Genomic DNA, 11,785 nt, shown 5'->3' on the forward strand with positions numbered 1-11,785 from the left:
GTAGTTCTTCTCGACTGTATGCAATGAAACCTAAGAAGACCTGGGGTACCAATGTAAGAAATAACACGTAAAAAAACAAAAACTGCATAGTTTCCTAGAATGCGAAGCGAGGCGGCCATCTCTGTCGGCGCCGGTGCCGGTGAGGCGGGTTGCAGGAGAGTATTTAGAAGTTGAGGTTTAGCAAAATGTTTTAAAAGATATGCGAAGAAAAATATGTAAAAAATAAAAAAAACGATATATATACAAGGGACACGACACGACGTCTGACTGCTACGCCATCTTGGATCCTTATCCCGGTGGAACCAGATTGATTGGTGTTCACGCAGCTATCAGGTTGGTTTTACCAGGCTATAAATCCCTAGGGGGGAAAAAAATGTTTTACTGGAATTGGTTGGAGTTGAACGTTTTTTGATAAAAGTTAGGTCTTAAAAGTAAAATGCTGATAGCTAATAGGATACGACACCGGTATCTAAGTCACAGATTTGGACTATAAAAAGGATTTTCCTTAGCATATGAAGGATTATCTCACTCTTGTAAATTTGAAGTAAGTTAAATTCACAGAAGGCTGCTGAAGGGAGAACAGCTCATAATAATGGCCATACTGGAGCAAATGGAATGGCATCAAACACTTGCAAACCACATGTTTGATGTATTTGATACCATTCCACTGATTCCACCAGTCATTACCACGAGCCTGTCCTCCCAAATTAAGGTCCCACCAACCTCCTGTGGTAAATTGTATAATGTTGATTTGCTTGCGTCGTTTTGAAACTCCCAAGCGGATTTATAGTGAAACTAAATTATTTTGGGGCACGACATTTAGATATGAAAAAAAGTTGTATAACTAGGGAACGGACAGTGCAGAATGGTTATATTCCTTCTAACTGTTCTTCTTAAAATCCTGTTTCTACACGTGCTGAATCATGCTTGCTGACTGTGGGACAGTAGAGTTAAACATTAATTTACCTTGCATAAAGGCTTCTCTGACAAAGCACCTTCTTTCTGAAGCTCCTCAAACAGATAATTGCTTTGCTTCTTGAACATGGTTGATTTTGGCGAGATCCTGAGGTCCATTGGAGACTTTGGATTATTCCAGAAGCTCATACTATTGGGACTATGCTTCCCGAATCTTGTCCTGCCTTTCCACCTGGCCAGTTTGATTTTCATCCAGTCAGACCCTGAGCGCCACTGTAACACTGACTGGATACTTAGAGCTGGTTCCAATCTGAGCAGTGAGGAACAGCTGAATCTGACCGTGCCCCGGCAGGAGGATGGAACCTTCAGTAGGTGCCTGATGTTTACCCCTGTAGACTGGGACATTGACATCATCAGGGAGCATGGACTCAATCAGACCACTGACTGCCAGAATGGATGGGAGTACAACAATATAGTGTATGAAGCCACCATAGTCACTGATGTAAGTAGGAATAGATGAGTGTTTTTTACTAAACATATATTGTCATGTCATTAATGAGCTTGTATGTTATCTGATTTTATTTTGTTGCAGTTTGATCTTGTCTGTGGCAAAGCTAACGTTGTCGGACTTGCACAAACTGTGTTCATGGCTGGCATTCTTCTTGGTTCACTCTTGTTTGGACCTTTTGCTGAATCGTAAGCACACTTGAAGTTGTGAATAACATGTCCTATACTTCTTGGTTTCTTTCTTTCTCTTTGTAAAAAAACCACCACAAAACATAAACAAGTAAATCAAGAGGAACATTCATCAAACCTTCAAAAGGAGGTTTCTAACCATTTTAACCAACACAGTTTTCTCACCTTTTCTCTTCCAGATTTGGTCGCCAACGAGCAACTCAGATACCCATGGTTATTATGCTCATTTTTACTGTAACGACAGGCTTGTCTCCAAACTTTTATTTGTATATGGCATCCCAGTTTTTAGTAGGGATCGCATATGGTGGATTTCGAATCAACTGCATTGTATTAGGTAAAGTGATGTCCATTTCAAATAGACTATGCTCTATAATAAAATATAAAACAGAACATGAGATAACAGAACTCAGTCAATGATTTGTCAGTCAGCCGGTTATATTAAGTTGTTTACCATTACTACATGTTCCTTCCACACAGCAACTGAATGGGTCGGAGTGACAAAACGTTCTTATGGGTCTTGTTTGAGTCAGACGTTCGGTGGAGTTGGCCAGTGCATCCTTGCTGGCATGATCTTCTTCATCCGAGACTGGAGACTTGCTCAGTTTGTCATGGCTGTACCAATAGCAGTGGTCACAGTGTACATATGGTGTGTCCACGTGTCGTCTTGGACCAATATTAAAACTATTAAAACTGATGAAGACCTTAGGGGCATTACAAAGCCAATCGGAAGCACCACAAATTGACACAATTCTTACGAGCATTACAGCACCCAAACTGAATATGAATGATTATCAGTATTAATTATAATTGTAAAATTGTCTGCCTGTTCTGTGTTTCCAGGTTTATTCCTGAATCAGCCAGGTGGTTATTGGATCAGGGGAAAACAGAGGAAGCTAAGAAGTTGATACTCAGGGTAGCAGCCATCAACAAACGCACAGTTCCAGATACAATTCTAGAGAAGGTAAAGTGCATGATTTAGGAATTTGTTTAAAGGCCAGGGAGCTGGCCAGCCATTGTTTGCCAGTGCTGTGAAAAGATAGTGTAAAATCCTGGATTTGAAGAATTTATATGCATGTGTTAGTTAGCTAGCTAGCCAGACAGTTTTAGAGGAAATAAAACATACATTTTTCAATTTAGCTGCCAATATGCCAACATTCCATTCAGACAATGCAGGTTTAGAAGAAGTGACCACTAAATGCTAACTCCCGTTCGCATGAGCTGGTTAGCATAGCTAGCATTCAGAAATCAGTGGTGGTAGTCCAAGTTGTTTTAAACTGTAATGCAGTTGTTTAGGAATGATGACATGAACGTGTTGGGGTTGACATGCGTACAAGAATTATACTCAGATATTTATCTCAACATAGTGTGAAATGTACATATAAACAATAGCCTAAATGTAGGCACATTTTGCTGGTGGTCAATGAGTAACTCGGGATGACAATTCCATTGTTTTGCTCGAGTTTGATTGACCTCTTAACCTTATCTATGACTGCTGTTTTCAACCCATTCTGGAACTTTGAAGGTTTATGACATAGGCCCTCTAGTAATTTAATAGGATCTCTATGGTAAAATGTGACACTAATGAATCTTTGGAAGCAGAGAATCAAGTGTCTATAATTATTCATTTCTGTAAAAGATAACTCTATTCCAGATAGCTGAGAAGAAAGTTGTTCAGAAGGGAGGCATACTCATTCTCATCAGATCTCCTGTACTTAGGAAATACTTCTTAACTATTACTCTTGCATGGTAAGTTCTTTAATAACTGTCAATAACTTAATATCTCATATTGGTCAACTTTCAGCCCATAATAAATCTCATCATGACAAACAAATGTGATGTCTGTTTTTGTGTGTCTCTCTGAAATCCCAGGTTCTCGTTAAACCTCTCCTACTACTCTCTGTCCTTTAACGTTGGAAACTTTGGCCTGGACATCTTCTTGACACAGCTCATGTTCGGACTCACAGAGATACCAGGTCATATACTCTGCATCTTTATACTGGAATATTTGGGGAGGAAGATATCCTTAATGTCTACCCTTCTGACTGGCGGATTCACATGCTTCCTAATCCTGGCTGTTCCACAAGGTAAAGTTTCAACTGGAATAGATTTATATGTTTTTGTAATTTAGTAGATTCTCTTATCCCGAGCGAGTTGCAATTCCCCTCATCATAGTATTTATCAGAAAAGTCAGTGCTTGAGGGAAAAGAGAAGTATTTTTCTTTGTATTTTTAACTTCTTGGTGACAGGGGGGCAGTATTGAATAGCTTGGAAGAATAAGGTGCCCAGAGTAAACTACCTGCTACTCTGTTCCAGATGTTAATATATGCATATTATTAGTAGTATTGGATAGAAAACACTCTGAAGTTTATAAAACTGTTTGAATGATGTCTGTGAGTATAACATAACTCATATGGCAGGCGAAAACCTTTTGATAAATCCAACCAGGAATTGGGAAATCTGAGGTTTGTAGTTTTTCAATTCTTTGCTATTCCAATTTACAGTGTAAATGGGGTCTATTGCACTTCCTACGGCTGCCACTAGATGTCAAAAGTCTTTAGAACTTTGTTTGAGGCTTCTACTGTGAGGTTGGGGTGAATGAGAGGGATTGAGCCAGGTGTCTGGCAGAGTGCCACAGGCAGGTGAAGCGCGGTCACGAGGAGAGTTAGCTCGTTCCATTGCTTTCTACAGACATAGGAATTCTCCAGATGGAACATTATTGAAAATGTATGATAACAACATCCTAAAGATTGATTCTATACTTAGTTTGAACTTTTTTTGAACTTTTCGTCCGACGTTTGGCTGGACCTGAACGCGTTTAGATTTGTTTCCAAATGTTTACCAATTGGACATAAGTTATGAACTTTATCGAACAAATCAAATATTTATTGTGGAACTGGGATTCCTGGGAGTGCATTCTGATGAAGATCATCAAAGGGAAGTTAATGTTTATAGTGTTCTTTCTAACTAATGATGACTCCAAGATGGCGGAGTTGACTTTGGCTGTTTTTGGGTACTGAGCGCCGTTCTCAGATTATGCTTTTTCCGTAAAAAAGTTTTTGAAATCTGACACAGCGGTTGCATAGAGGATAAGTCTATATTTAATTATGTGAATAACACTTAAATATTTTATCAATGTTTATTACAGTATTTCTGGGAAAATCACCGGATGTTTTTGGAATCCAAACATTACTGCAAATCCAAATCAAATCAAAACAAATGTTATTTGTCACATACACATCGTTAGCAGATGTTAATGCGAGTGTAGCGAAATGTTTTGTGCTTCTAGTTCCGACAATGCAGTAATAACCAACAAGTAATCTAACTAACAATTCCAAAACTACTGTCTTATACACAGTGTAAAGGGGATAAGAATATGTACATAAAGATATATGAATGAGTGATGGTACAGAGCAGCATAGGCAAGATACAGCAGATGGTATCAGTACAGTATATACATATGATGAGTATGTAAACAAAGTGGCATAGTTAAAGTGGCTAGTGATACACGTATTACACAAGGATGCAGTAGATGATATAGGTACAGTATATATGTATGCACATGAGATGAATAATGTAGGGTATGTAACATTATATAAGGTAGCATTGTTTAAAGTGGCTAGTGATATATTTTACATCATTTCCCATCAATTCCCATTATTAAAGTGGCTGGAGTTGAGTCAGTGTCAGTGTGTTGGCAGCAACCACTCAATGTTAGTGGTGGCTGTTTAACAGTCTGATGGCCTTGAGATGAGAAGCTGTTTTCAGTCTCTCGGTCCCAGCTTTGATGCACCTGTACTGACCTCGCCTTCTGGATGACGGGGGTGAACAGGCAGTGGCTCGGGTGGTTGTTGTCCTTGATGATCTTTATGGCCTTCCTGTAACATCGGGTGGTGTAGGTGTCCTGGAGGGCAGGTAGTTTGCCCCGGTGATGCGTTGTGCAGACCTCACTACCCTCTGGAGGCCTTACGGTTGTCGTGAACAGTGCCGTACCAGGCGGGGGATACAGCCCGCCAGGATGCTCTCGATTGTGCATCTGTAGAAGTTTGTGAGTGCTTTTGGTGACAAGCCGAATTTCTTCAGCCTCCTGAGGTTGAAGTGGCGCTGCTGCGCCTTCTTCACGATGCTGTCTGTGTGAGTGGACCAAATCAGTTTGTCTGTGATGTGTACGCCGAGGAACTTAAAACTTGCTACCCTCTCCACTACTGTTCCCTCGATGTGGATAGGGGGGTGTTCCCTCTGCTGTTTCCTGAAGTCCACAATCATCTCCTTAGTTTTGTTGACCTTGAGTGTGAGGTTATTTTCCTGACACCACACTCCGAGGGCCCTCACCTCCTCCCTGTAGGCCGTCTCGTCGTTGTTGGTAATCAAGCCTACCACTGTTGTGTCGTCCGCAAACTTGATGATTGAGTTGGAGGCGTGCATGGCCATGCAGTCGTGGGTGAACAGGGAGTACAGGAGAGGGCTCAGAACGCACCCTTGTGGGGCCCCAGTGTTGAGGATCAGCGGGGTGGAGATGTTGTTGCCTACCCTCACCACCTGGGGGCGGCCCGTCAGGAAGTCCAGTACCCAGTTGCACAGGGTGAGCTTGGAGGGCACTATGGTGTTAAATGCCGAGCTGTAGTCGATGAACAGCATTCTCACATAGGTATTCCTCTTGTCCAGATGGGTTAGGGCAGTGTGCAGTGTGGTTGAGATTGCATCGTCTGTGGACCTATTTGGGCGGTAAGCAAATTGGAGTGGGTCTAGGGTGTCAGGTAGGGTGGAGGTGATATGGTCCTTGACTAGTCTCTCATAGCACTTCATGATGACGGAAGTGAGTGCTATGGGGCGGTAGTCGTTTAGCTCAGTTACCTTAGCTTTCTTGGGAACAGGAACAATGGTGGCCCTCTTGAAGCATGTGGGAACAGCAGACTGGTATAGGGATTGGTTGAATATGTCCGTAAACACACCGGCCAGATTTTTGCACATTATCGAACAAAACATACATGTATTGTGTAACATGATGTCCTATGAGTATCATCTGATAAAGATCATCAAAGGTTAGTGATTAATTTCATCTATATTTCTGCTTTTTGTGACTGGTATCTTTGGCTGGAAAAACAGCTGTGTGTTTTTTACTTGGCTATGAGCTAACATAATCATATGTTATGCTTTCGCTGTAAATCATTTTGGAAATCGGACACCATGGGTAAATTTACTTCTTGGATATAGGGGTGCTATTTTAATTTTTGGATGAAAAACGTTCCCGTTTAAACAAGATATTTTGTCACGAAAAGATGCTCGACTATGCATATAATTGTGGCAACTTTGGAAGAAAACACTCTGGCGTTTCCAAAACTGCAAAGATATTGTCTGTGAGTGCCACAGAACTGATGTTACAGAGCGAAACCCAGATAAAATCAATCAGGAGGGTGCCGCATTTTTAGAAACCGCCTCATGCCAATGACTCCTTATATGGCTGTGAATGGGCCACCGAATGAGCTTAGGCTTTCTGTCGCTTCCCCAACGTGTCGACAGCATTGTGACGTATTTGTAGGCATATCATTGGAAGATTGACCATAAGAGATTTCATCTACCAGGGGGTGTCCTCCGTTGCAATTATTGCGTAATCTCCAGCTGCATTATTTTTCCGTTTGCTTCTATGAGAAACCAACTGTCACGACTGATATATTATCGAATAGATATGTGAAAAACACCTTGAGGATGGATTCTAAATAACGTTTGCCATGTTTCTGTCGATATTATGGAGCTAATTTGAGAAAAGTTCGGCGTTGTAGTGACTGAATTTTCCGGTCTTTTCTTTAGCCAAACGTGATGAACAAAATGGAGCTATTTCGCCAACACAAATAATATTTTTGGAAAAAATAACATTTGCTATTTAACTGGAGAGTCTCGTCATTGAAATCATCCGAAGTTCTTCCAAAGGTAAATGATTTTATTTGAATGCTTTTCTTGTTTTGTGAAAATGCTGCCTGCTGAATGCTAGGCTTAATGCTATGCTAGGCTATCAATACTCTTACACAAATGCTTGTGTAGCTTTGGTTGAAAAGCATATTTTGAAAATCTGAGATGACAGTGTTGTTAACAAAAGGCTAAGCTTGTGTTTGAATATATTTATTTCATTTCATTTGCGATTTTCATGAATAGGAAACGTTGCGTTATGGTAATGCACTTGAGGCTATGATTACGCTCCCGGATATGGGATTGATCGTCGCTCGAGGTTAACGAGATGTTTATCTTTCATTTGCTGTATTGGACTTGTTAATGTGTGAAAGTTACATATTTAAAAAAAAAAAAATTGAATTTCGCGCGCTGCCTTTTCAGCGGAATGTTGTCGTTGGGTTCCGCTAGCGGAACACCTTACCCATCAGGTTAACTCATTAGGAAATTGGGGCACCACGGGAAAAGTTTAACGAGTTATCTCTCGACTTAAACTCTTAAGATATACAGATATCTCTGACATCAATAACAGTCACTTATTAATCATTATTACCTCATCAGTCTCATTCTGAACAGTCAATTATTAATTATTATTACCTCGTCAGTCTCATTCTGAACAGTCAATTATTAATCATTATTACCTCATCAGTCTCATTCTGAACGTCGCAAGAACCCTAGCCCTTATTGATGAAACATCAATACACAAATTGGCTTAATTATTTATTTAACTAAATAATAACACAGAATACAAACACATGAGATAAAAGTCCCTAGTGGACTGACACGATATGACGGCTTGTTACACAATGGAAAGGGGGTGGGGAAAGAAAGAGGGGAGGGAGGAGAGACAAGGAGAATCAACTTATCATATACATACATTTGGAACTCTACGCCACAAAAATCCATAATACTTAGCACCCTAACCACCGGCCATTCGGATTAGAAATGTAATATATATTTACACGTAGGGCTGTCTTTCTCTGTCATCTCTATTGAAACCAAACTATCCATCTATGGGTAGTGGCTCGATGTAAGGCTCTGGTTGTACACCAGAGATCACAATGTCCTTCTTAGTTGAAGAGTTTCTCTGGTCTTGGAGTGTTTGTTCGGTAAATTCTTCAGAAGTAACAACGGTTGTGTCAAGAGAGATTCTTCCTTCCCACCTCGTGTCTTTAGGACACTTTTCACATGCACAGCTGCAGACTGTGAATGTTTCTGGTCTCCTAGATGAGGTTATCTTCTTCTGTAGAGATTGAGAGTGAGTTTCACCATTTAAAACGTCTGGACTACCGTCCCATGTTTCTGGTCTGTAGAGTTTAAATCATTTTGTAACATTCAGCTCACGCTGTACGTCAGGCTGGTCTGTAGAGTTCAAAACCATTTTCAGCCATGTAGCTACCACTCCATGCTGTATGGTCTCAGTACAACGTTTCTAACCATTTCAAGGTGTGGACCACGGCCTCACATATTTTAGGTCTATATGTTATTTCTTACAGAGTCCTTTTAAGCACTCTGACCAAAGGGGGCATTTGATCATGCTGACACGAACTCTGAGCTCACTTGGGCGTGGCTACTGACTGGGCACAAGTTTATATGAAAAACAATGATCTAATTTAGAAGGCTAAAATCACATTGCTATCTTCACAAAAGTATTCTCATATTTAATCATGTATTCTATACCACATTTAGATGTAAACTTGATACAAAGGACGCATACACTTTCCGAGTTACAGTTAATTTGTCATACCATACTTAATGACATCACAAAATAATAATCCATATGACAGGATTATTCTTTAGATCCCCATAGACCATTCTTAATATTCTTACCTCATGAATATTGTTCCAAAGTTCATTCATAGGAATTTATATTCCAATACTGCAGGGCAAGAAAGACAACGTTTCTGTTAACTATTTATGACCTGCTGTTAAGTCATTAAACCGGAGTCTGGCTATCTGTCAGCTATGTGCCAAGTTGATCTGCCACTTTTAATCCTCATCAAGGAGAGACTCATGACACTACATTGTAGAATAATAGTGAAGATATCAAAACTGTGAAATAACACATATGGAATCAAGTAGTAACCAAAACAATTGTTAAACAAATCAAAATACATTTTAGATTTTAGATTCTACACAGTAGCCACCTTTTACCTTGATGACAGATTTGCACACTCCATGTGACACTACAGCTGACTACCTCATGAAGCTAGTTGAGAGAATGCCAAGAGTGTGCAAAGCTGTCATCAAAGCAAAGGGTGGCAACGTTAAAGATTCTCAAATATAAAATATATTTTCATTAGTATAACACTTTTTACTACATGATTCCATATGTGTTATTTAATAGTTTTTATGTATTCACTATTACAATATTCTACTAAGTAGAAAATAGTAAAAATAAAGAAAAATTCTGGAATGAGTAGGTGTGTCCAAACTTTAGATATAACTGTGTCCAAACTGTAGAAATAAAATCTAACGAGGCAGTGGACTGATCATACAGAGACGACAAAACATGTTGATGTTTAGTATGTTAACTCTATTTTAGACAACGCCGTTGCTATTACTGCTCTTGCTGCTGCGGGGAGGTTTTTCATGAACAATGCTGGATCCATTTGCAACGTCTATCTTCAGGAGCTGTTTCCCACCTCTGTTAGGTAAGATATATATATTTCTATATACATGTATACAGACCCATTCACTTTTTTTGTGAGGGGTCAGCCTTACTCTAAACTTGATTTTTTTACTCAATCATCAATCTATACACAATACTCAATAATGACTAAGCATTTTTTTATATATATACCGTACTTGCATAAGTATTCAGACCCTTTGCTTTGAGACTCAAAATTGAACTTAGGTGCATCCTGTCTCCATTGATGCCTTGAGATGTTTCTACATCTGGATTGGAGTCCACCTGGGGTAAATTCAATTGATTGGACATGATTTGGAAAGGCACAAACCTGTCTATATGAACACAGTGGATTCCATCATTCTTAAATGGAAGAAGATTGGAACCACCAACACTCTTCCTAGAGCTGGCATCCTGGCCAAACTGAGCAATAGGGGGAGAAGGGCCTTGGTCAGGGAGGTGACCAATAACCCGTTGGTCACTCTGACAGAGCTCCAGAGTACCTCTGTGGAGATGGGAGAATCTTCCAGAAGGATAACCATCTCTGCAGCAGTCTACCAATCAGGTGTTGATGGTATTGTGGCCAGATGGAAGACACTCCTCAGTAAAAGGCACATGACAGCCCACTTGGAGTTTGCCAAAAGAAACATAAAGGAGTCTCAGACCATGGGAAACAAGATTCAATGATCTGTTGAAACCAAGATTGACCTCTTTGGCCTGAATGCCAAACATGATATCTGGAGGAAACCAGGCACCGCTCATCATCTGGCTGTGGGGATGTTTTTCAGCTGCAGGTACTGGGAGACTAGTAAGGATCGAGGGAAAGATGAACAGAGCAAAGTACAGAGAGATCCTTGATGAAAACCTGCTCCAGAGTGCTCAGGACCTCATACTGGGGCAACGGTTCACTTTCCACCAGGACAATGACCCTAAGCACACAGCCAAGACAACGCAGGAGTGGCTTCGTTACAAGTCTCTGAATGTCCTTGAGTGGCCCAGCCAGAGCCCGGACTTGAACCCTATCAAATATCTCTGGAGAGACCTGAAACTAGGTGTGCAGCAACTTTCCCCGTCCTACATGACAGAGCTTGAGAGGATTTGCGGAGAAGAATGGGAGACTCTCCCCAAATACTAGCTTTTACTATAATAGCCAAGAAGACTCAAGGCTGTAATCTCTGCCAAAGTACTGAGTAAAGGGTCTGAATACTTATGTAAATGTGATATTTTCTATTTATTTCTTTTTTGTAAAAACCTTATTTTCCCTTTTTCATAATGGGGTATTGTGTGTAGATTGATGAGGGGAAAAACTGTTTAATAAATTCTAGAAGAAAGCTGTAACGTAACAACATGTGGAAAAAGTGAAGGTGTCTGAATACTTTCCGAATGCATACACATGTATATGTGTGTGTGTATTTTTGTGTATAAATATATTTATCTTATATATACATGTACATATAAGGCCCATGAATATATCTTATTTTACATGGTTTAATAACCCTTAATGTTTCACATCCTTTGTTCCTTCATTCATTCAGACAAACGGCCACAGGCTTGGCCTCAATAGCGATCAGAATTGCTGGAATACTGTCACCAATGCTCAACATA

The 11,785-nt window shown here is 40.1% G+C and overlaps 1 protein-coding gene across 1 annotated transcript; it reads left to right on the top strand.

The window, feature by feature from the left end:
• Positions 1–928: 928 nt before the first annotated feature.
• Positions 929–11,779, top strand: LOC115127953 (solute carrier family 22 member 13-like; the record flags this gene model as incomplete). The annotated part of the gene is made up of 9 exons (XM_065014433.1): positions 929–1,417; positions 1,508–1,611; positions 1,791–1,945; positions 2,089–2,257; positions 2,452–2,572; positions 3,263–3,357; positions 3,481–3,695; positions 10,097–10,205; positions 11,716–11,779. Coding segments are annotated over exons 1-9 (1,407 nt in total), but the record flags the coding sequence as incomplete, so codon positions are not given.
• Between the last annotated feature and the right edge of the window lie 6 nt (positions 11,780–11,785).

The sequence above is a fragment of the Oncorhynchus nerka genome, unplaced genomic scaffold (assembly GCF_034236695.1).
Source record: "Oncorhynchus nerka isolate Pitt River unplaced genomic scaffold, Oner_Uvic_2.0 unplaced_scaffold_3164, whole genome shotgun sequence".
NCBI classification, from domain to species: domain Eukaryota; kingdom Metazoa; phylum Chordata; class Actinopteri; order Salmoniformes; family Salmonidae; genus Oncorhynchus; species Oncorhynchus nerka.